Source organism: Melozone crissalis, unplaced genomic scaffold (assembly GCF_028551555.1).
Source record: "Melozone crissalis strain CALT ecotype California unplaced genomic scaffold, PUWL_Pcris_2 ptg000012l_1, whole genome shotgun sequence".
Lineage (NCBI taxonomy): Eukaryota > Metazoa > Chordata > Aves > Passeriformes > Passerellidae > Melozone > Melozone crissalis.
The window spans coordinates 3071995-3097477 of NW_026535790.1; the positions used below are offsets into that span (position 1 = coordinate 3071995).

Sequence of the window (25483 nt, forward strand, 5' to 3'; positions counted from 1 at the left end):
ACCCTGGTGTCACAGAATCATGAGGGTTGGAAAAGCCCTCTGCAATCACTCGTCTGCAATATTGACATGCTGGATTTGGCAGCTCTGATGGAAACAATCTACTGCCAGATGGTGGAAGAATGGAGAGGGACTGGAAGGGAGGACAGAGGGATTCTCCACCTGCAAATCCACCCTCAGTGGCACCCAGGCTGGCACAGGGAGGGTGGAGATGCACATTCAGCTCCTGCATCCCATGTTTTGTCCATGGCAAACCCAGGAGAGGTCATCAGTTCCTCTCCCATTAGGGAAAAAGCGTCCATGGCCTCATTCCAACCCACAAAAAATTCGCTCTGTTCTCACAATTAATTTACCCTTCTGCTCAATGTGCAGCACATGTGTCATTAGCTTCAGAAAGGCAGAAATGTTATTTCAAAAAACTGTTTGAAATGTCCCAAAGAGGCATTGCAGCAGGTTTTACCCAGTGTTCCTTTATTTCCATTCCCACTCTAATTACCAATGAGCCTCCTTATTTAATACTGTTTTACAGAGCTCTTCTTTTCTTCCCTGTTGCTACTAGAAAGTTGCTGATGTGGAAAAAAAAAAAAAAGAGGGAAAGAGTCATGAGAAGAGTCATGGCAGACTGACCACACTTTGAGAAATACCTATTCACACACACACTCCAAGGTGTTAGGTTAAACCAGCACTGTCAAGCCCACCACTAAACCATGTCCCAAAGTGCCACATCCACATGTTTTTTGAAGACTTCCAGGGGTTGTGATTCCACCACTGCCCTGGGCAGTTCCACTCTTCCATGAGGATGATAGCCTGGGTGGGTCTGGATGTCGGGGAGATGATGAGCCCTCACTGCTCTTTGTTACCAGCTCTCAGGAAAGTTCTGGAGTTCACTGAACTGTCTGAAAGCCCACAAATGACCCAAAGTGGCCAAATAACAGCATTGGGTGGTCCAGGATCCAGGAGGCCCTGTGGAAGGATCCAGGGCTGGGGCCACCATGCGCTGTCTGGGTACGGGGCTGAACTGGGGGTGCTGGGCCATGTTGGGGCCTCTGGGCCATGCTGGGGGTGCTGGGCCATGCTGGGGCCACTGGGCCATGCTGGGGGTGCTGGGCCATGCTGGGGCCACTGGGCCATGCTGGGAGGTGCTGGCTGCAGGCATGTGAAGCACTGGAATAAACTGGGAGTGTGTGGAACAGGGAATAGTGTCCATGGGACACTGGGGTGATTGAGAGAAAGTAAGCATCAGGTGCTGGTCAGAACTGGGGGGACTGGGCTATACTGGGAACAGGGCTGTGTATGAGGTGCTGGTCTGAACTGGGGGCACTGGGCTATATTGGGAACAGGGCTGTGTATGAGGTGCTGGTCTGAACTGGGGGCACTGGGTTGTACTGGGAACAGGGCTGTGTGTGAGGTGCTGGTCTGAACTGGGGATGTGGCTGTGGGTATGAACGCACAGAGGTGCTGGTATGAACTGGGAGCACTGGGAATGAGCTGTGGGGCCATGAGATGCTGGACAGAACTGAGGGCACTTGCCTGTATTGGGGATGGGGCTGTGTGTGAGGTGCTAGTCTGAACTGGGAGCACTGGGATGTACTGGGGATGACCTGTGGGGCCATGAGATGCTGGACAGAACTGGGAGCACTGGGCTATACTGGGAACAGGAACAGGGCTGTGTGTGAGGTGCTGGTCTGGACTGGGGAGCACTGGGCTGTACTGGCAATGAGCTGTTCGGCCATGTAATGCTGGTCTGGACTGGGGAGCACTGGGCTGTACTGGCAATGAGCTGTTCGGCCATGTAATGCTGGTCAGAACTGGGGGCACTGGGCTGCACTGGGCACGGGCCGTGGGGCAGAGGGCCCGGGCACAGCCGGACCCGGGCACAGCCGGCCCCGGGCAGAGCCGCCCCCCGGCAGAGCCGCCCCCGGCAGAGCCGTCCCGGCCGCGCTGTCCCGCCGGTGCCCGTAGCGGCGGCCGCACCGTGTGCCGGCGGAAGCGGAAGGCGCAGCGGCCGGGCCCTTCCTGCGGGAAGGCCGAGCCGGCATGGGCGAAAGCACCAGCCCCATCAGCGTGATCCTGGTGAGCTCGGGCAGCCGCGGCAACAAGCTGCTGTTCCGCTTCCCGTTCCAGCGCGGCGCCGAGCACCCCGCCGCGCAGGACAGTAAGTGCCGCCGCCGGGAGCTGCGGCTGCCCCCGCCCGCAGCAGCCTCCGCCGGGGCCTCGCATCCTCCCCTGGGGGGCCGGTACCCCGCACGGACCCCTCACACCGCCCGTGGGGGCCCCTCACATCCTTCACATTGTCCATGGGGGCCTGGCACCCTTCACCTGGCACTCCGCACCTCTCACACTGTCTGTGTGTATCTGTCATCACACTCCTTACACTGTCTGTGGGTACCTGCCATCCCCCCCCCACACCCCTCACACTCTGTGGGTACCTGTCATCCCCCCCATATCCCTCACACTGTCTGTGTGTTTCTGTCATCCCCCACACACCCCTCACACTGTCTGTGGGTACCTGTCATCCCCCCAGACACCTTCCTCACACCCTCTCTGGGTACCTGGCTCCCCTCACTGCCCCTGTCCATGAGGACCTGGCACCCCTCACAGCTCCCCATGGGACTCTGCATCTCTCAGCCCTTGCCCTGCAGTGCCCTCACTCCCCCAGGTGTCCTGGGAACCTCTCATCCATCAACTGAACCACATTAGTGCCAGGTGTCACTGTCCACCTGGTACCTCTGTCCCTGGGCCAGGTGAATCCTGTGGGGTTTGGGAGCTACAGGGGAAGGAGGAGGCAGGATGAGAGGAAGGCGCTGATTTGGAAGAAGTGATTCAGTACACACTACAAGCTTTAATCAATAATGGGTAGGAATTAAAAAATTTTAGTCTGTGGTCTTGAACACTGTGCTGGAGGAGGTTTAATTTCTCCTGGAAAACAGGAGTATGGGATTATTCAGCTGCCAGCACTGCTTGCACCTCTTGCTTTGAGACATGTGATTTGGGACAGTGCCTGTGGGATGATGGAGCTGTGTGATCTGGGTGGTGTGCTGGTGGCTGTGTGTCAGAAGAAGCTTAACTCCTCTGCTTAGGTTGTGAGTCAGTTTATGAAGAGAGATTCATCTCTAATTCCCTTTCCACTTTTATAGGTGAAATATGAAAAGTTGTTTATTTTGCTGACTGTTTCCCTGCCACCCCTCCTCCTGCTTTTTGTTGATAAAGGATTTCCCTTCCTATGACTTTGGGAGCATTGTAATTGTCCCAAAACCTGAGCAATAAGGAGGGAAATGGCATTGGTCAGACTTTTACTTTTCACTCTTGCACTACAAGCTGTTACCTGCGTCAGTTTTTGTGTATGCTTCACTTTCTCCTCTTCATCCCCTGAATGATAAAAATTTTCCCTTTTTTTTTAATGTTCTTTTGAGTGAGAATAGAAAAACATACATACACGCACACATTAAGCAGATTTTTCCTGGGTAAATTTATCTTTATTCTTTGCTTCAGACAAACCAAGGAGTCGATATGCTGTGAATGGCTCTGGTGACACCACAGAAGATCAAGATGGGGACTCCAGGTAGGAGGGAAAACATTTCTTCTGCCTAAGAGGTTGAAATGGAGGAGAGACAGCCTCCTGCTCTCTTGCCTCCTAGTTCCTAGGCACATTCTCTTGGACTCTATAGAAGACAACCTGGCAAAAAATGCTTTAATATCAAGTTATGAGCACCTTAGTGCTTAGGAAAGAGGACTGTCTCACCAGGGAATGCTGCTGAATCTGTTGTTTCCTGGGCAAGATCAGCTATTCTGTGCTGGTTAGAAAGGCAATATTGCCCTTTCAAACTAGGAGTATTAATCCTCTGGCAAAATCCCACTTTCCTTTACCTGCCTACTCCTACCTGGATATATTTTTCAGTTTCCTCAACTTCTTCCCTGGCTCATGTAATGTTCTATTGGAATTGCTGTGCACTAATGAATAACTAATTTTGTTTCTCCAGACAGAGCTGCTGTTGTGTCAGTGGAGTGACACAGTGGCTCAAAAGGAAACTGACACTTGAAGAGAGTTTTTTAAGTACAGGAAATCAGAGGGTAACAAATGCACTGAAAATAGGCAGTGTGGTGTTCAGCATGTGTGTATTTATGGATGGACCCTCTAATTAGTTTTGCTGAACATTTGAAATCTGCTGCATAATGCTAAATTTATCACTACTAGATAGGAGAGAAATCTGGGAGAGAAAAAGTGTTTTTGTCTGTTGGCCCACCGTTCACTTGCAGATCTTTTTTCTGATATGTATTTTAATTTCCAGTATTAATAAAAAAGAGTTATTTGCTGCTCTTCTCTTTTATAAGGGTACTAAAGAAGTAATCATCACTTTGTAAATGTAAGATTGTTGTTAACTTCATGACAGAGAATGGTTTAACTGGAGTTAAAATCACCCACATGACTGTAAACATCATCACTTAATTTCATTTTCCAGGACTGAGATCTTATGAAAACACATTTTACATGAGGTAATTTGTATCTCCTGCCATTCTGATGCCTTTGAAACCTTCAAACACAACCTTTGGCTGTGTGTCCAGTGAGTGCAGCATGGACAGGGCACAGCTGCAGGGGGAGCAAACCATGTGTGTGTTGAGGAACTGGTGACTGGCTTTTCAGGCTGGGCTGTGGGCAGCAGGAGAGCTCAGTGTTCAAACCCCTGGCTCTAGAGGTTCCCTAGGTGGATTAAGAAGGTGTTGGAATGATACCAACTCCTGTCTGACACTGATTGTTGTTGCCCCTGCTGTTTTGGCAGGTTGGGCAAAGCCCTTGATGTGTGGCTGTGTTTATTGTATGTTGCCTGTGTTGCTGAGTTGGTGTGAGACAATGTGTGGTTACTGCAGTGATGTAGGAAAAGCTTTTATCATTTCAGATGATGGTCAGGTGAGAAAACTGCTGGTGTTTCCTGAATCAGATTTTTAAATTGAATGTGCTGGCATGTAACCTACACTAAACAAATATTTAGATTATTTCATTGTAGTGATGTCCAGAACACTGGGCATGAAAGTTTATGCCTAATCTCCTGGTTAGGTACTTGTTACTAATAAAAGAATTTTTTCAGATCTGTCTGTATCCCCCATGCATATGAAAAGGGAAATAGAAGAGCAGCAGCATTTCATTATTTCTTCTAGAGGCTGGGCATTGGAGTCTGGAGCACTGCTGGTGCTGCTTATATGGCTGGGCACTTGCTCTCTGAAATTCAAGGTCCCTTTCAAAATTGTGTTTGTTTCTAGTTTGATTACTGAAAGCTTTTTCCCAGCAGCAGTGTAATCATCACTCTTAAGTCCCCTACATCCCACACAGCTGATGTAGCAGTTAAATGTGTCCTCTTCAGTGGTACCTGATAGCAGAAGAACATGCTCATGCTCTTTATATACTGAGTGCTGGTAATTTAAATTAGACAAGAGGAGTTTTGTTGGCAAAGTTTGTGTTTTTCACTGACTGGTATAGGTGGAAAAAATAATGCAAGTTTTAAGTACACAGATGCTTCTTCCAGCAGAAGACAAAAAGGCATCTTCAAAACTGTGCAATGGATTGCTCCAACTTTGATTTGTATCAGGCAATTTTAGGAGTAACAGAGGTTGGTGCCTTGGAATAGAAGAGATTCCAAGGGGAGAGTGGAGGCAGAAAAGTGCAGATTCCCTGCAGGGAGGGAGATGCACCTGCTTTGTGAGCTGGGAAAGGAAAGGAGTTTAACCTTCATATGCCATGGAGCCAATATCACCACTGATTTTTTTTCCTCACCAACATTATAAATTTTTTGCTTCAGTTTGTGTGTTTCCATTGAAGATCAGGTTGTAGAGACCAGGAATGGAGCAGCTGGTTCTGTGAGAGCCATTCCTTCAGTGGCAGCTCCATCCCTGTAAGATCCTTCTGCAGTGCAGGAGTTCCCTTCCTGAACACTCAGTGCACATGGAGAGAGTTCATCAGCATGAAGTCCAGTCTGTTTTCTGATGATTTTCTGTCTGAAATTGTCCACAATAAAAGTAATTTATGAAGTGGTTTTGTATTATTTTTGGAAGACTTCATTGAGGAAGAGTTGGAAGAAGGTTGTTTTCAATCCCTGCATGTCAGGAGCTCCCATGGGTGGTTTTGGTGGCACACAGTGAGGCTGTGGAGTGGGCAGACTGCTAGGTTGAGTTGGTGGTGTATGGCAAGTTTGATAATGTTGTAGGGTTGGGCTTTTCCCACTGCATGCTCAGTACAAGGGTTATTTCAGATTTCTCTTGTACCTGCAGTAGTTCCTAAGAGGCTTGGAGTCATCCTTTTTTATATTGGATGCCTGTCTTTAATTTATTAGTAATCTAGTACCAATTGTGTCCTAGGTAAGATTTACTGTTGTTTTTCCCCATAGCTATTGGAACCCAGATCAATTACCTTGGAACTGACCTTTCTTAATGCTCTCAGGAGGGACAAAATCAGATCAGTTTAGGTGCCTTAACTCCATTTCCATGTAGCATATTTGTACAGATAATTGGATTTCTTTTAGCCTCCAGGCTCAATTTCCTGGTCATTGTTATGCTTTTTGGTTTTTTTTATAGACAATGGCAGCTTATTCATGATAATCCTTCCCCAGGTTCCTGGGGTGTGTTTGCTTGTATTCATTTCTGCTCAATGGGGCTGTGTTTGGGTCTTCAGAGTACATATTTTATTTCCTGCTGAAAGCAAGTTGAGCAGCAGAAGTGTTTGAGGTGTGTTGATGGTGGCCATGCAACAAAAAGGTATTCAGAAGGCTGTCACTGTCAAAACAAATTGCTTGTCAAGTGTCTCTGTTGGCTTCTTCTCAGCCTTTCATCATTTGCACTTTTCAAAAACATCCTTCAGTTTCTGAGTGCTTTACCAGGAATACACCCCCTCCCAATGTTTATGGAGATGCCTGCCAGTCTTCTTTCTTTCCCCTGAAAAAAGATGAGGCAATTACTCCTTTAAAGCCATAAAATAATGCTATGTTAAATTGGTTTGAAATAGGTTTTTTTTGTAGTTTTTCTGAAGGTGGTATAGCCAGCAAGCAAATATTCTAATGAGGAGGCACATATAGTAACATCTGTTATAGCAGACTTTGCATTTTTAGTAGCAGAGCTGACTAACTGAAGGAGTTTTAGCACATTTAGCAAATGCTTCTGTTATAAAAACCCCTAAGTTCCTGACAAACAAGGGTTTGAATGTCCCTTTCTAACAAACAGTAGTTCTCCTGTGATAACATTTGTTTCCTCTGTCCCTCTTACACTGGACTCCAGTGTTGTTCCTTGTATTTGTTCTGAAAGGCTTCCTTTCTGTAAGCCTGTGCTTTTCCATTCATGCACCCATTCCTTGAGACACCCTTCCTGTAATGTCACCCCATTGTGTAGTTTGTCACTTGGGCTCTCTAGGTTCTCTTTTCATCATCACTGGCAGAAATCTGTGTTTTGTATTAAGTAATTGTTGGAGGTTTTCAGTTTGCCTCCCCTTTCTCCTGTGGGTTAGTAGAAAGCTTTTATCAGATTAATTTTTCAGTACATTTATGAAGTTGTTTTATGAAACAAGTCCTTTTTAATCTTAATTGGGGGGAAAAGTGGCAGCTGGATGTTAAAATGGAAACAGGTGTTTCTGATGTAAAAGTGAGTACAGGTGCTAACTCAGTCCTGCTCTGTACACCTGTTGTAAAGAAGGGTTTAGGATTCTTTGCCTTGAAAGCTTTTTCAATCTCCTTTTCCTAAGCTGTGCTTATTGCCTGGGGCACAGAGAGGGGCAGGGCAGGATTTTTCAGTGTGCTGTGAGTCTGGCCAGCCTTGTGCCTGCTGTGTGCATCCCTGCAGGAGCAGTGGTGCCTGTGTGTGCCCTTCACAGAATCCTGCAACAACAAACACTTGGCATCCTCTTTTCCTAAGTCTTGTGGTTATGGAAGCACCAGAACCAGCTGGGAAGAGCTGTGGGTTGTTTGGGGCTGCATGGGAGCTTCTTTGGTGGAAATGATAGCAATAGTCTAGGAAAGAAACTGAGGTTTAGAATCTGCTCTAAATCAGGCTGCAACCTCTGCTGTTTCTCTTAAGGTAAGCATGAATTAAAAAGTGTCCTGGAAATCAGCTCCATAAATGCTGTGTACTGTGGGAAAACACATGGCAGCAGCCTCTGCTAGTGCAAGGACTAAATTACCTCAGCCTGTTTTGTCAAACAGCCTGCAATGTATCCCTGGAATTCACCTTCCATTAACTTCAGACTCTCCTCAACAGTTACATTTCCTTTACAGGAGTTTAACCCTTAATAGTTCATCCTTGTTTTTAATATGATCTCTTTTTTTTTCTCTTTTGTATTTTGTGTACTTGCCTCGTTTATTTTCTTTTGTTGTGTTTTGTTTTGTGTTTATGGCCATGTTCCCATTTCAGAGACCAATGTCCTCTAACTGATGAGCAATTGGTTTCAGGGTAAGACCAAACATTCTAAACAATCACCTTTGTCTAGAATGGCTTTCTTTTCTCACCATCCTTTTAATTGTGCTTTTGTTTCTGGTTTCTGTTTTACACTGAATGATGAGAAAATCATATGCTAAATCACAGTGTCTGTAGGAAATGTATTGCTAAAGGTTTGTGCCAGGATAATTACCAAGGTCCTACTAACATTTCTGTGCTTCCTGTAGGGAATCCAGAATGGGTGTGGCACTGTCCCCTCTGTGAATTGGGAAAAGCTGGGAGGCTCTGGGAATGCAACAAGTATAACCTTGGCATTGTAGTTATTCCAACAAGGAGCCCTGAATCAAATTGTTTTCTGAGGAGAAGTGGCTTGAAAGTGCAGCTCAGTGAGTAATCTATTTAATCCCAGGGTAATGATGGAGAGCTCTTTAGGGGATCCAGGTTTGAACAGCTGTGCTGGTTGCTTGCTCTTGGTGCCCCACTCAATGGGATGGTTACACACAGAGAGGGAAAAGTGCTTAACTCAGGGCCCCAGAAGGAAAAAAAAAGCATCCCTAGTCCCTGCTTAACATAAACCTCACCTACATACTCAGATCCTGTTCTGAACTTCAAAGAAAAATTCTTAATAAAAGCCTTGCTTTGAATTCCTGTGGCATATAAAAAGTTATGATCCATTCTTGGGGGAAAAAATGAATTCATGTTTGAATCTCCCCCCCTTCTTTTCAATGTGTTGTTGCTATGTTGTGCTCTGGAGAGGAGTGGTAGAATATTTTGGAGAAATCAAAGCTTTTGTTTCTTGTATATTCTTTCTGCCTGCTGAATTCCTTAGTACAGAAGAGGTTTGCTTCCCCCTGGAATTCACAATGCTCAGACTAATCTCTTAAAAGGAGAAGGGTTACTGCCCAACTGCAAAACCTGATCTGCTTCTAACAAACTCTTGGGATCTGAGAAGTCAGTGTTTTTAGGTCATCCTAACATATCCCAAAGATAGGAAAGTGTGTGTTGAAATATTTAAAGTGTCATTTTCTAAGATGAGGTGACTAATTGAAGTAATGGGAATAACACATGTGCTGTTCCTCGATTTCCCTATTGTCCTGAGGCCTAAGAAATGTCAAAATTATGTAGAGCACTGGGGGTTAAAAAAACCCAGACAGCAAAACTATAAATCCAGGCTGTCAGAGGAGGAGAATGGGGCTGGAGTGCAGGTGACTCTTGGGAGAGCCTGTGGTGATAGGAGGTGCACCTGTGTCAGGATTCTGTCCCTGAGCATCTCCTCTAGCTGCAATTCAGTAGTCCCCCAGACACAGAAGAGTCTGCTAATAAAAAGATCCTGAGGACTTTCAAAAATCAGCCTTTTAATCTCTTCCTCCCCAAAGAGCCACACGTGAGAGAGGACAGACAGGGCTATTGGTGTCAAGAGCTCCCCTGGGAAACTGCTGAATTCCCACCTTCAGCACCACATTTATCTGTTAAAGGATCTGCTGGTGTAATTCCTTGTGGAAGTTACCAGAATGATCAGTTTATCAGCTCCCAGGTATCCTTTGCCAAGGCTGGGGGAGGGAAGGGTAACTCATTTCTTAGCAGGAAGCCGACATTTTCTAGCTTGCCCTCCTTCTCCCCTCACCCCCCAAAACATATGCTCCTTTTGGATCCACTGCTGTTCCCATCTTCCTGGCTCCATGATGAGCCTATTAACGAGCTGCTGAGCAGGGCAGAAAGAGGAGGAGAAGCTCACTGCTGTCGTGGTGACTTTTTCCCTATTTTGAATATGATCTCCAGGGACTGTCAGTCCAGGTCCTGTTCCAGCACTTTGCCCTTTGCTCCCAGACTTCCCAAGCTGTGCAGCCCAGTGGCTGAGGAGCATGGGCTCAGTGGCCCCAGGAGTCTCTGGCTAGTCTGTGCTTGCCCTTAGCTTGGAGTTGGGAGCAGAGCAGCCAGGGGTTTGGGAGTTTGTACACAGCTGCTCCTTCCATAAACCAAACATAAGCAGAGTGCTGTGGTCAGAGTGACCTGTTTGTACAAGCACCAGGGGCTTTGGCAGTTTGGACCTGTGTGGTCCTTCATCTCCAGTATTTGTAAATAAAAGGAATTCCCCCTGTGTCCTTGAGTGCATTTGTCTTAATTTCTGTAGTGCTGCATGACTCAGAGGGAAGCAGGACTAAGCTACATTAATTGCTTCTCTGGGCATGGAGGGCTCACTTGTGGCCAGGAGATAAGGTGAGCACAGCACACACCCATGCCTGCCCTCCTCTCTGAGTGATACTGGGTTATCTGGGCTACCTGCCTGCTCTAGGGGGATGGTCTGGCAGGGGCACACATCCCTGGGTGTAAATACACTAAATGCAATAAAAATTTTCATTCTTAAAAACCAGCTCTCATCAGAAAGTGGTCTGACGTTCATTTGGTCAAGTAGGAGCTTCTATAAAACAGATGAGGAGAGAACTTGTTAATAACAAGCCTTGCACTGCTCCTGTTTTAGAGCAACAAGTTTACTCTAGCAGCTGAATCCCCTTCCCTGTGGGTCTGGGCTTCACTCTCCCAGGGGACACCTTGAGGAAAACAAGTGTTGGTAGTGACCACACCAATGCTGTGAGGCCATCAGAGAGAGCAGTTGTGGAATTCCTCCCTTGTCACACAGGATTTTTAGCTGGTTTTGACCCCTTGTGGTTCTTGCCCTTTGTCTCAGAGCTGCTGCCTTGCCCTCACCAGTCCAGAGCAATTCCTGGTTGGGCATTGGGAAGGGCCTGGCCTGTCATGAGTGTGATTTATCAAATGAGAAAGCCCAGGTGAGGCCAGGCAGCTCTTGGAAGGTGCCAGTGGTCTGCTGAGCACAGGTTGAGATCTGTTAAATGAAGAGCTTGGAATGATGAGCTTTGGGAAAGGAAGGACAAGCACTGGCTGTGTTTCTTTTAATTGAATCAGCTCTTTTTTGCCTTCCCCTCTGCCATACTGGGTGGCTTAAAGATCTCTGTTGTGCTTGAGTGACAGGCTGTGTCAACATGTAATTGCTTAGTAAGTTCATTAACCTGCAGCTAAATCCAGGCAATGGCTAACTCCAGCTCTTTTCATATTTAAGCAAACTGCATCTAATCTTTTCAATGTATTTTGCTGAGCATGTAATTAAATGAGCATGACCCTGCAGTCTTTGTTGTGAACGCTTCCTGTTTTATAATTGTGATGATCTGAGGGATGTAATTTAGGGGTCCTTAATTTTACATAATTGGTGGTACTCTGGGTACAGCAATCAAGTCACAATTTACAACGCCTTAAAAACTTCAGAGTTAAATATATCTGTACTTGGAGGAATATTTTGGTGTGCTCTTTGAAAACTGTAATAACTTCTGTTTCTGCTCTTCAAGGTTTTCAGATGTCATCCTGGCAACAATTTTGGCTACCAAGTCAGATATGTGTGGCAAAAAGTTTGAATTGAAGATTGATAACGTTCGCTTTGTTGGCCATCCCACCTTGCTCCAGCATGCCCTCGGGCAGGTAGGTATGAGATCCCCTCTGGGACCTGCCTTCCTCACAAACTGCCTGGCTTTAGTGAGGAAAACTGCAATTCAGGATGGCCATGTTGGCTTTTGATCCTGCTTTTACTCCCTGATGCTCCAAGCTGTCTTTTACTTATTCTGGGTCAGTGGAGTGAGTGGCAAACTGAGGGAGCTGTCAGTGATCACAGAAACTCTTCTGGTTACTGTAGGGAAGCAGTGTGAGTAAAGAGAAGTAAAACTGGGCACTCCAACTCCAAAGCTGTTTCTCACTATTTTAGTTACTGCAAGTTAGCTTTTAGCACCTCTAATTAGTGTGGCAGTTAAAAAAACACCGCCAAAACCCTTCACAAATGCTAAAAGCTGCGTCAGCCTTGTTTGGCTTTTAACTTTTCCTGAGGCTGAAGATGATCCACAAGACTTAGATGGAATGTGTAGGATGCTGAAAGAGATCTAGAATTTTCTTGTGGACCAAGTCAGGCTGCTGTTTGCATTGAGACCTTCCCCCATGGCCTGTTTTAGGTGCTTAGAATGATAGCAGTTTGCTATCTGGACTGTAAAAGGCCCTGCTTAAATCCAGGAAAGAATTCACCTGTTTCTGTGTTCCTGATATTCTCTGTCCTGTTCCTTCTTCCTGCTCAACTGTAGGAATGAACTAGGTTTTGGTAATTTCTGAATCCAACACTGATCCCTGTCACTGAACTTCTTTGGTCTCATTTTTCAACAAATTTGCTAAGTCATTCCTTTTTTTAGGGGAAAAAGTCTGCTTGCCAATTCTGTCCTGCTTTCTAGCTATAATTAGAGGTGGAAACAGCTTGTTGGTAACTGCTGCATGATATTTAGAGGACCAGACTGCTTTAATCCCAGTGAGGAGCTGCCCTAAAGCATCAAAAGATGCTACTTTGGGAACTCAGTTGTGAGTCTGCAGGAAATGTCATGGAGAATCACCAAGACTCAGTCCTGAAAAGTTAAACTGTCTTGGAAGACAGGATTCAAGTGTGCCCAACCTGTGCAAATCCATCAGCAGCCCCAGTCAAGGCAAAGTGGGACACCAGGCCCAGGGTCTGTATTGGGACCCCAGCCAGGAGCAGAAGGGGACAGGACAGGGGTGGGATGTACTAAACCAGGAGACAGGGACAGATCCAAGGTCCATCCTGGACACAGGCACAGCTCCATGCCCTGGGCTGAGCTTAAATGGGGATCCCAGGTCATGGACTCTTGGGAGAAATTGTGTGGGAACAGGTCCTGGCCTGGGCCATTTTGGTGCCCTCAAGGCTCTGACAGCAGTGGCCTGTTCTCCCTCAGATAATTTTCCTTTCTTTTATTAATCTCATCTGAAAGGTTCAGCTTCCTAAATGTGCTCTAAACGAGGCTGAAAATTTGTATTTGCATTTTTTTCACCACTTATTACTCTACATTCTTTCCAATCAGTTTAATCCTAATTGCATGAAATGTCACTTCATTCCAGTTTGTCTAAATAAAATTGCATCTGGGCAAGTAAATAAAGTTATAAGGAGCTGTAAACACTTTTTTGTTACTTCTGAAGGAACTTCTTTTTGGGTGTGTCTTATCACCCTGGGAGTCACCCCAGAACTTTCTAGAGTCCAGAATCTTCTCGATGTGGCAGCCATCTCTGCTGGTTTGTGTCAGTGTAAATCTGGGACCCTCCTGCAGTTAGGAGGAAGCCAGATGGAGCTGCTTTTCCATGGAGTTCAGGCAGTGTCTGGAGTAACCCAGCAGCCTCTGCTTTGAGTTTCCTCAGAGTCCATACTGCAGTAAATTAATCCACAGGACAGCTCAGCATATTTTTACTCCAATGAGATTCAGGAGTTCCAAGAGCACAAACATTTAATCCTGTGTGCCAGATTGCTTTTTATGTAGCAATGTTCTGAATTCTTCAAATTCCTTCAGCATTTTCTTTCCCAGCTCAGTCTTCTTTTTTTCTGGACATGAGTTGATATAAATTCTAGCCTGCATCCCAACTGATGTTAGTGGTGGTACTTTCTCTGATTTTAAGGAAGGAGCAGGATCAGTCCTTACACTTGGAAATTCACAGGATGTCCTGGAACCTGTAACTCCAGAACAGATAAACTGCCTTTACCACTCTCCCACCACTGCCTTTCTGACTGAATGTAATTTTCACTTTAGGACAAAAAAACTCCCAAAATATGTATCACCTCTTAGTTTTCTAAATGTAGAGACTCCTGAGTGAGCACAGACAGATTTTGGAGTTTCCTGAGCAGTTCACTGTGGGTGCTGGAAACCTGTGGGGAAGGGCAGATGCTGCTGTGCTCGCCCTGGCTCAGGTGCTGCACTTACTTTGGGTAGACACCAACTTTTGTTTGGCCTGGCAGGTTCCAGCTGTTTCCCCTGGGGATGCGTGGCTGTTGAGCAGGGAGCTGCAGGGGAGGTGGGAATGTCCCCTGCATTTTGTGCTCCATCTTGTGGTGACACGTGCTCCCTTTGGAGCTGGTCTGGCTGTGCAAATTCCACTTGCTTGTCTCAGCTCCTGCTGTTTCTTCTCACTGGAAAGTTTGAATCTGCCTCAGGAATGGAGCTCTCTGCTACAAAGAGAATAGAAGAGCTGAAAAATGTGTTTGAAATCCTGCAGGAAGGGAAAAATCAAACCTTTAATTTTAGTACTGCTGTTCTAGAGCATATTTTGTGTGATAAAAGCAGCAGCTTGTAACAGGATGAAATTTGAATGGGGATTTTAGGGAAGGAAGGAATAGGTGTGGCCTGAGATCTGTGGAATTCTGTTGACAGTACATCTGACAGTTGTGCTAAAGCATTTAAACCAAAGATCCCTAATGATGCTGAATGTAATAACAGAGACACTAAGTAAGAGTGCTGCCTTAGCTAACACTCATTGCCATGCTTGTGACTAAAAGGCTTTGGTTTGAGTCTTCACAGCTGCTCAGCAAAGGCAGTGTTGTAGAGTAACTGTGACACTCCAATTAAAAACAAAAGCCTAGTTCTATATTTTGCCAGTCATATTTGATGTTATATATTGATTTGTCTACTCTCTTTTCTCAGCTTGTTATTTAACTATATTTTAAAATTTTTTTTAAAGTTACTTTCCCTTTGTTACTCTCTCCAGCTGACACTAGCCAATGGGATTTTCTAAAAAATATTTTTCAGGTATCCAAAACTGACCCCTCACCAAAGAGAGAGATGCCCACCATGATTCTGTTCAACGTGGTGTTTGCACTAAGGGTAAGGACTGTCTCCATTCCATCTGACAGTGGGATGTGCTTGCATGCATGAGACAATGCAGTAGGCTCACACTCCAGGCTTGTTTTGTGATTAATGGCCAGTGTTTGAAAGCTGCCTCCTCTCAGCAGTGAGGTAATGTGAAGGGAGAGTGCCAGGGAGCAGCAGCTGAGCAGCTAAATGAGAAGAAGGTACAAGTGAAGAATAATGAGGTTTCAATGCTCAGCAAAAGCCTAGAACAAATACATAGTTTCTGCCTGGAATTTTTTTCAGGCATCCTCTATTAACTAGATGCTGTTGTTAAGGGATCCTGGCTTGGCTAATTGGGTGTATAAAGATCTAGAAATTTCATTATGTTCAAGCATTGCTTGATTTCTGAGCTCTGGCTTTCTTTTCCCAGTTCACAGGTTGTTTAAAAAATAAAAGAGGGAGCTAAATAGTCATCTTTGTGGAAATGGTTGGTTTGTGCTCAACTGGATGTAATGTCATCATTTTTAAACCTCCAGCTCCCTGCTTATGAAAGGAATTTTTTTTTCTTTTAGTACTTTTCTTACCACTGGCTTTGCAGTGGTGACATGGACATGGCCCCAGCCTGCATGGCTTGTCATTGGATGAGGAGCAAGGTTTCACACAGCACAAGTGCCTGAATCAAGCCAGAAATTGTTTGCAGAGCTCTGCTGGGAATCCAATGTTCCTCTGCTTTAGGACACTGCTGGGTCAGGGAGTGCTGAATTTGCAATGGAGGAGTTGATTTTAGATTTCCCATGTTAAGAGATGTTGTTTTGGTGATTTGTTAGAGCCCTGTGCTTTGCTTGCAGGGAAGTGTGTGTAGATGCACCTGCAAAAACACACATTAATGCACACTGAGCAATGTGGCAGCAGAAGTGTGGAAACCAATGCTCCTTCATTCACAGTGGAGACTTGCCCACATTTTTCTGAAATCTAATTTCTAGTGCTTCTAGGAAAACTTGCTTTCTTTGCCCTTCGGCCATGAGATGATACTGATGTAATTGTGTGTGTGATGCAGCACAAAATCCATTTGCCAAATGAGACACTCTTAGTTCACAGGAGCAGTCAGGTTTCTGGAAATTGTTGGGCAAGAAGCAAGTGGAAATTTTTTTCCTAGGATGGAGCAGTGCAGTGCAGGGGGTGGGTGGAGGCCCTCAGAGATAAAGATGAGTGTCCATCTGCAGTGGGCAGACAGAGCAGGCAAAGGCCCAAGTGTGATAATCAGCACTGATCCTGCTGTGTTTGAGCTTCAGGGCTACCAATGTGGCGTGACTCAGCATGAACAGCAGTCAAAAAACTGATGAGTCACAGTTTGCTGCTTTCTGTGCCAAGTGGTCACTTGCCAGAACTTTAAATTCCTTTAAATGTCTTAACAAACATGAAGCAGCTGCTGACTCATGCTGGAGCTAGTGAATTCCCCCTCACCCCCCTTGGCAGCTGTACTGATGTGATAGATTTTTCCAGCACTTTCTTTCTGGGGCTTTCATAAATGCAGTGTTAGCAATAAGCTATATTTGTGAATTTTTTGGGAGCATAGATCCAAATTAATAGAGATTTGGGATGAAAATATTGGTCATGAGCTGGTAATTGTTACCTAGTTAGTTCCTTGTCAGTACAGAGGACAAACACCAGTGTGGCAATGTGGAGTTAGTGGGACATGTTAAAGGTGCTGTGCTGCCAGTGAGTTTCACCTGAACACTGGGATGTTCTGCCTTTTCAAAAAGCTTGACACTGTTTTGTCTCACTGTGTGAAGTTGAGATCTTTTCTCTGTGCTGGTAGAAGGTTAACAACTGGAAAAGCAACCCAGACAGAGCTGTCCCTGTCCAGGTGTGGTGTTCCTTTCTCGCACTTAACGAGCTTAAAAATCCAAATTACTTCTGGACCCCTCCGAGCTTCTGCTTGGTCGCGAGTAGAGAAAATTCTGTTCATTTCCAGTTGAGAGGCTGATTTTTGGTGTCAGTGGGAACCATTTGCCTGTTCCCCACGATGGCTGTGGTTCCCTGGCTCAGAGGCTGCTGGTGCTCCCCTCAGGCCAACGCGGACCCGTCGGTGATCAGCTGCCTGCACAACCTGTCGCGCAGGATCGCCATCGTCCTGCAGCACGAGGAGCGCCGCTGCCAGTACCTGACCCGCGAGGCCAAGCTCATCCTGGCCATCCAGGACGAGGTGTCTGCCATGGCAGAGAGTGAGTGCCTTCAGCAGCTGGGGCTCTTAACTGGGACACTCTTCCAGAGAGGTGCTGGTTGTGCCTTCTTGCTTCTCTCGTGCCTGGGATTGCTGTGAACAGGTTTTGGTGCTCTGTAGCACTGTGAACAAATTTTGGTGCTCTGTAGCATTCTGACAGCTTTTCCCTTCATTTTGCCTCAGCCAAGTTCACTATCCCTATGCAGAGATAGTGAACTTGGCTGAGGCTGATTTTTAGAGGTTTGTGGTGGTGTTCACAGGGGTCCCAGGATCAGGGAAGAGACAAGAATGACTCTGTGTTTTGACTCCATGTTTCAGAAGGCTTGATTTATTATTTTATGTTATATATTGTATTAAAACTATACTGAAAGAATAGAAGAAAGGATTTCATCAGAAGGTTAGCTGAGAATAGAAAAAGAATCATAACAAAGGCTTGTGACTGACCGAGACAGTCTGAGCCAGCTGACTGTGATTGGCCATTAATTAGAAACAACCACATGAGACCAATCACAGATGCACCTGTTGCATTCCACAGCAGCAGATAATCATTGTTTACATTTTGTTCCTGAGGCCTCACAGCTTCTCAGGAGAAAAAATCCTAAGGAAAGGATTTTTCATAAAACATGTCTGAGACAGAGGTGAAGTAGTTTCTTTGCTTTCTTTGCTAGTTAAGTTCAGCACAATCCCTGGAGACTGCACTGAGCCATCATGTTTGCCTCTCCCTGTCAGGCTGACATGGAAGAGCTCCTGTGTGGCCTCCTTCACCCAACCTAGAGCAAGTTTTGCATGCTTTAATGCTGTCTGCTGAGTCACCAGACTTGTTATATGGAAGCTTCACTCTTATGTGCTGTTACCTGGCTAGCAAACAGTTACAGAGCATTTTTATAGACTGTACTTGGAAAATGCTCTGTAACTGTAATGCTCATAACAATGTGGACTATTTAAGGTGAACTCTGACAGTGATGCATTATCTTGCTGCAAGCATTAAAAATTAAAGCTAACATCTAGAAAAACAAAGCTTTTGAAGTCATCATTTGTCCAATTTGGTTACATGTGCTTAACTGAGTTGAGGTTTAGCAGAAGTTGGCAATAATTCACTATTATCATCTTAATGTGTAACTTGAGTTATTGTAAAAGATTTGAAAGGTAATTGTAGATAAAATTATAAAATTTCTGTCACTAATGTTGATACCCAGTGGGGAAAGAGGAAACTCTTTGATTTGAAGTCAGTTACTTACTTTCTTGTTTTGAGTCTTCCCATAGCCACAGAAGGGCCCCAGTCACCTTTTCATCACATCCTCCCCAAGTGCAAACTGGCCAGAGATCTCAAAGAGACATATGACAGGTAAGTTGGATTTCAGCCTTTCAGTCTTGGCTCATGGTATGCTGTTTCTCATTGAAATCTCCTGGCTTTGTTCCTAAGGATATTATCCACTTTCTCATGCTGTTAATCATTGGGATTTGGGTTTTAAACCAGGCAGAGCCATGTGAAGCGTGGAAGTCAAGTGAAATGTTTGCAGAACTGCTATCCTAATCATTACCTTGGTCTGTCTTTGGTGTCTTGTTCTTAAAAGCTGATGATGTCTGTGACAGCTTTAAGAATTATTATTTTCTTCCTTAGCACAGGGCCACCTATTGACAAGTGAAGTGTAGAACTGACAAATATCATAACAGGGGCATCACAGCACTGGGGAAGTGCTCTAAACCTGCAGCTAAGGGGAAAGTGCTGCAGGAGCACTGATGGCAAGTCAGGTACTGCCCTAGGCCCATTTGTGCATGTCTGGACAGTGAATTTGGATGAGATGCTGAGGCTTCCAGCAGAATGGAAAGTGTAACATGCTGTTTCTTGACTGGGTTAGAAGTTCTGGCAGAGGTTTCAAAGCAGTGTGGGGCTGTTGTTGAACTTCAGCAGGAGCCTGTGCTGTCAGTGCTGCCTCCTGGGGCCCAGAGGCTCCTGCAGCCAGGATTGTGCCTGGGGAAGGGCCTGGACAGAGGGACACAGAACCTCTGTGTGGAGGGGAAGATGCTGTGCCCCTTGATTGGACTGTTTGTCAGGGATTCTGGGAATCAGGCTGGAGTTCCTCAGGGAACCCTTTGTCCTCCCTGGGTTGTGGCTTCTCATGTGCAGAGGGGATCAGAGCCCTGTAAGGTAAAGCACTGGCAGCCTAAATAATATAATGATAGCAAAGAGCATCAGAAAACTTCTGCTAAGCTGCACTTTGTGTTCCAGAGCTGTGAATTTCATCTGTTTCAAGAAATGTGGTATGTGGTTACACACACCTTGCACAAAACCTAAGTACCAAAGTTTGAGTACTAAACTTTTAAGGAAGGCAGTTTTTATGCAGCCTGTAATTCTAATATTCCAATTATATTTTTCTATTCCTCTAGGCTTATGTATTTATGACTGGGCAAAACCCTAATCATGTTTCCAAATATTTTAGGGACACAGTGACATCTTGTGGCATTTAGCTGTGACTGTAGGAACACAGAGCTCATGTGAGCCTTCCCAGAGATAAGGAGGAATAGACAGATTATGGAGAAATGCACTTTGGTGCTGCCCTCAGCTGTAAAACAAGGCAGTTTCTCCCTCATTTAGGCACTGTGAGTGGGGAAGAAGTGGTGCAAGTTGGATTTTGACACTTTTGTATGACACTGTCAAAAGCAAATGTGAGACCTTATTGGTGTGGGTAAAAAAATCTGAAGTGCCTGTGTGCTTGATTGGAAAGCTGTACTTGAAAAGGAGCTGACTGTGTTGTTGGGTGATAAGGAAATGTTCTGCAGGGCTTTTCTATTAATACTTCATATGAGAGCATAGGAAATATGCTTGTTATACCTGCAGTCAGATCAGCTGAGAGGAGCTGCAGCACCTTACCAGGCAGCCATAGATTAAAATTATTTTTTAATAAGGTAGAAAAAGGGTTCTAGAAATACAATTTTCTCCAGGATGAATTAATTGTTCCTGTGTGGCAGCAGCTCTGGAGTGAAGTCTGTGTGGTCTTCTGTGAAGTGAGGGTTAGTCACAAGTGACATGGGGTTACAAAAAAACCCAGATAGACAAGAATGCATAAAATAAATCTTGTCTGTAAGACAGGCACCAATCCTGCTCACAGTTGTAAAACTCCTGCTGTATTGAATATTTTATCCAGTTTGGACACCACATTTCAAGAGGGATTTAGGCCACCTAGAGAGTGTGGAGGAGTGTGAATGACCTCAGAGGGAAGATGGAAAGATTGGCTGTGTTGCTTTTAAAGGAGAAGGGAAGGGTGAACCTTGGGATGCATGCAGTGACAAAGTGCGGTTCTAAATTTACAGAGGCTTCTGGCATAGCCTTTGGCTGTGGGAGAGCAGCCAGTGGAGTGGAGGGAGCACTTTGAATTGCAGATGGAGCCCAGCTCTCTGTTTGAGATTTGCTCCAGCCAGCATTTCCAAGTGCCTGCTGATTTCTGCAATTCCAGCCCGATTTCCAGGGTTGCTCCAGAGGTGCTGTCGAGCCCTTGGCTTCCTGTAGATGGTGCTGAGGTATTTCAGGCAAGACCCAGCATGTTCCCTGAGCAAGCTGGTTTGTGCAAAACCACAAGTAGAGGAATATTTCTGTTGTTCAAAGTGTTCCTTGGTTTTGAATGAGATGCCTGTGTTCCATAAGGCAGGATCAGTACCCAGGACATCTTGACTAGCAATGGAGTGGTGTTACACTGACAGCTCAGAGGTTTCAGCTTCTACTTCCTGGGACATTTTGTCTCTCATGGAGAGAACTAGAATGTTTCTTTTTGATTAATTCAGAAAATTGAGAGTCTTCATTCATCTTGTCCTCAAACTGAAGCATTGTGTGGAACAGAAAGCAATGGTTTTTAGGCTCAAGAAAGTTTTCAGGACTTCAGTACTGAAAAACTTACTGCTGTTACAATATGTGTCTCTTTTGAGGAGCTTTCACATAGTTTTATCTGCAACTGTGGATAGTATGTGAGCTTGATAGTTACTAACTGCCTGTCTGGTTCTAGCAAATTTCTCTTAGCTTTGCATTGGAATAAAAGTGAAAGTATGGAGAGGTTTTTGGGGAGGTTTGGATTGTCTGTATTTTCTTTTTAGTACAGAAAGAGCCTTTTTAAAATTTTAGGGGTTTTTGGGGAGGTTTGGATTGTTTGTTTCTTCTTTTTAATACAGAAAGTGCCTTTAATTTTTTAGCCTAGTGGTACTCAACTGTGTGGTAGATCTAGCCCATCTCAGCTCAGGGAATGATTCTATGAGATTTAATGTTATTTCTGTGTCTGTGCTGTAAAATATAATCCAACTACAGTTATTTATCAAAGGACAGCCCTTTGTCCTTTATAAGGAAATGTGAAATAATTTCAAAGCTCTGAGTAGTCACAACCTCTAGGGAAAACAAACTCTAAAGCTACAACCTCACCTCCACCACACTCAAAAACATGGGGCTAATTCCTGATAAAAACAGGATAGATGTGATAGGAGGTGTGTGTATATAAAAATTAATAACTCTTTATAAATGTGAAGTGGGATTTCTTTGTTTTGTGAATAGTTATGGAAAAAGCTGCAGTTCTGGGGGATGCTGGCAAACCTTCATGTTCTCATTTTGGGGCAGTAGCTCACAATTCAAGACACAGCAGAATAGAGCAAAAGAGCAGTGATAGTCCCTAAAATATTCCCCAGCTTCCTGCAGCTCTGGGGGGTTTCTGTACATTCAGCAGCTTCCAGCTGATCTCACTTCCCAGAATTAACCTACAGTCCTGTGAGCCAGAGTAAATATTGAACAGCCACAGCATCCTCTGATAAGGAGCTCCATGTTTTAACTACTTTTTGTATTTCTTTCTTTTTCTTCTGAACTTTGCTCCATCTTGTACCATGAGATGTCTCATGGGCCTTATGATGGAGAGACATTAAACAGCTTTTTCCTGTTTGCCTCTCCCTGTCTCAGTTTTAAACTCTGTTTTCTGATCATCCTGGTCCTTGGCCATGTATCCCTCAGATCATTCATCAGGTGTTACCAACCAGAGATTAAAAAAAAAGTGTTGAAACAAAGCTTTTGTGGAATAAAATGTCTTGGAGGGTTTAATATCCTATTGCCTGAATGTTTGTGTCCATACTGGGGACATTATTTAACTCTACTGTCTGGCCAAGGGCAGTTGCAAGTGTGGCTGCTGGAGGGTGCAGCTTGTTCCTTGTCAAATTACAAACACTTAATTATTTTCCATCCAAGGGGGGGCAGGTGAAGGAGAAATTGTGTTCATAAAGCTTATAATGAAGGCTGGAAATTGTACAGCTGAATGCAAATGCAGAAGAATAAAATTAAGATCCAGATCAGAACTGAAAATCTGTTTTTCTTGTTGTCTTTAATTGTAGGCTCTTGTTGTGTAGTGCACTGCAGACAAAATTATGCTGTGGAGAGTGTAATTATGTAATTAAACCTTTTGCCTTAGTGCACTTGGACCAGACAATGAAAGGAACCAACTGGATCTTTGTCTGAATGTTAAACTCTGCAGGGGAAATGTCCCTGCAAGTGTTTCATGCTTTCCTGTATCTCTGCTGTTTTTACAACCCCAGGAGCTTTCAGGTGGTCTCTGAAGTCGCTGGTCCCATTCCTTTTTGCCATGGTTCCCCTGGTGAGGATTTGGCCTGGGAGCTGGTGTGGATAACCACAGCTCCAGCCCTTTTCCCTGATGGATTTTGGGGGAATCCAGCTTTACCTGCCAGTTGTTTGTGGTGGGATAAGCAGTGTTACTGGAGCTGCAGCATTTAATGAACATAACCAGAGGTGTTGGTGCTTTGCATGTTCCTTCAGGGCTGGGAGCCTCTGAGCAGATCAGAGCTGCTGGGGCCAGAGAAACACTGGATTCACCCTCTCAGTGCCTTTTAAAAAGAGGAAAACACACAGTATCTGCTCCCTTTGCAGCTTGAAAAATCAGCATTTTCCAGAGTTCCATGCAAGATTTGAGAACAAAAACTTTTGAGAAGTGTTGTCTGAAGGAGATGCTCCCCATGAGTCTGATCCTGTGTGAGGAGGGAGGGGATGCTGTTTGCTCCCTCACCACTCTGTTGTGGTTTGCTGAGTAGTTGCACCAGCAGCCAAAGCTACCCAGTGTTTTTGTTTAAATCTGAAATGTCTCCTCTCTCCAAACCCTCTACACAGCCAGATGAGTTTGAAAAAGAGCATGTTAGTTTGTGACCTGCAGTTGAATGCTGGTTATAAATGGTTAAATCACCACATAAAGACTTTTCCAGAAGTATTTGCTCCTGGCCTGTTCCTGGCATGTTTTTTAATCTGTTTTGTGTAGAGGGGGAAATTCATGGCAGTTATTGACACAAAAGTCAAATTGCAAGTCTCAACACACTTTGAATTTAAAATTCAGGCTGGAGTTTTCAGAGTACAAACTTTGAAATTTGATTTTAAGCCAAAAAGCATTCTTAGGGAAGAAAGTTTAAAATTGAAGGGCATTGATGAATTCAGTTCTCAGGTGTAGAGCTTGAGATAGATAGTTTATGTGTTCCTAACTCATGGAAAGGTGTGGTGGGCCTTGCTGCTTCCTCCCAGCACAGCTGTTCCAGGCCAGCATCCCCTGCCTGTGGAATGAGAATATTGGGAGGGTTTGCAGGGTTGGTGCTGCCTTAGCTCCTTATGGTACATTCCCCATTTTAAGTAAATACAGTTTCCTCCTGAGGTGGATTCCACCTCTGGTCTAGATTTGCAGACCTCTGTAAAAGCACCTGAATGATGATCCTGGTTTTAATATCCAGCTTTTCTGTTTGTTTGGTTGTTGTGGTTTTTTTGTTTTTGTTTTTTTTTTTTTTTCAGTAAAAGAGGCTTGCTGTTGCTTTCAGGCTGAGCACCAGGGTCTGACTTTACTGTCTTTATTATTCCTGGGATATCCATTGCTTCTACTCCAGTCCTGTTGTCTGGAGTCAGCTGAAGGGCTCAGCTCAGTCCCTGTGGTTTCCTAGAGTGAAGAAACCACGTAACAGGCACATTTGTGATTTCATGTCACAAGCAGGAACAGGTTAGTAAGGAAACAAACAACCTAAGCAGAGCACAAGGAGGCTGTTATTGTGGAAATGTGCTGCTTGGAACAGCCCTTGCCAGTACAGACATCCTCTTTTCTTTTTGCTTGGAGGGAAGATGGAAATTGGAGGTGAGAACTGTGCCCAGTTCATCTTTGGCCTAGAGAATTTTCCTTTGCCCTGCAGTAGATCTTGAATAAACTACTTTAACTTGAGACACTGCTGCAATGTTAAGGGCAGAGGCAGCAGGAGGTCAGTGGTGAAGTCTTTCAAATCTCCCTCAAATGCTGTAGGGGATGGTGCTCTGTATGTCCAGCTGGGGGATTCCTGTCAGCTGGTCCTCAGCCAGCCTGGGGACAGACAGGGTGCATTCAGTCTTTTCCTGATCTGATTTCTGGGTGACCCTGGAGCACAGTTTTCATTTGTGACTGAGGGTAAATGCTGTATGGATTGATTGCCTTCCTGTTTTAGTCTCTGCACCACAGGGGTGGTTCGTTTGCACATCAACAACTGGCTGGAAGTGAGTTTCTGCCTTCCTCACAAAATCCACTATGTTGCCACCAACTTCATACCCCCAGAAGCAATCGAGAGAAGTCTGAAATCCATCAGGTAAGAGCAAGCTCTGCCCCTCAGAGTGTGGCCAGTCCTTGCTCCTGTTCCAGGGGTTGTGCTGCAGATGTCTGAGGTGGCTCAGGCAGGGGCATGGTGTGACTGGGCTGTGGAGGAGGGGGACCCTGGGCTCAGACAGGACTCCCAGAATCACACAGAATCACAGAATCACAGAATGATGAGGTGTGAAGAGACCTCTAAGATCATTGAGTCCAACCTATGCCCTCGCACCTCAACCAGACTACAGCACCAAGTGCCATGTCCAGTCTTTTTTTAAACACATACAGAGATGGTGATTCTACCACCTCCCTGGGAAGGCCTTCCAGTACTTTATTATTCTTTCCTGAAAAATTTCTTCCTAATATCCAGCCTATCCCTTCCCTGCCATAGCTTGAGACTGTGTCCTCTGGTTCTGTCAGAGACCAACCCCACCTGTGTGCAGCCTCCCTTCAGGAAGGTGCAGAGAGCAATAAGGTCACCCTGAGCCTCCTCTTCTCCAGGCTGAACAGCCCCAGCTCCTTCCAACGTTCCTCACAGGGTTTGTGTTCCCAGCCCCTCACCAGCC

At 45.1% G+C, this 25483-nt stretch overlaps 1 protein-coding gene across 3 annotated transcripts in view; it reads left to right on the forward strand.

Moving 5' to 3' along the window:
• The first annotated feature begins 2005 nt into the window (after positions 1 to 2005).
• The window catches only part of NPRL3 (NPR3 like, GATOR1 complex subunit), a 42131-nt gene continuing 18653 nt past the window's right edge, over positions 2006 to 25483 (forward strand). The window contains exons 1-7 of one of the 3 annotated variants that reach the window (XM_054271151.1): positions 2006 to 2070; positions 3490 to 3559; positions 11766 to 11895; positions 15036 to 15110; positions 17149 to 17302; positions 18565 to 18646; positions 24781 to 24918. In XM_054271151.1, the coding sequence (XP_054127126.1) occupies positions 11812 to 11895; positions 15036 to 15110; positions 17149 to 17302; positions 18565 to 18646; positions 24781 to 24918 (533 nt within the window). In that variant the 5' untranslated portion in view covers positions 2006 to 2070; positions 3490 to 3559; positions 11766 to 11811. Of the gene's footprint in view, positions 2153 to 3489; positions 3560 to 8699; positions 8793 to 11765; positions 11896 to 15035; positions 15111 to 17148; positions 17303 to 18564; positions 18647 to 24780; positions 24919 to 25483 lie in introns of those variants that run through there. The other 2 variants (XM_054271150.1, XM_054271152.1) reach the window with 2 other exon arrangements.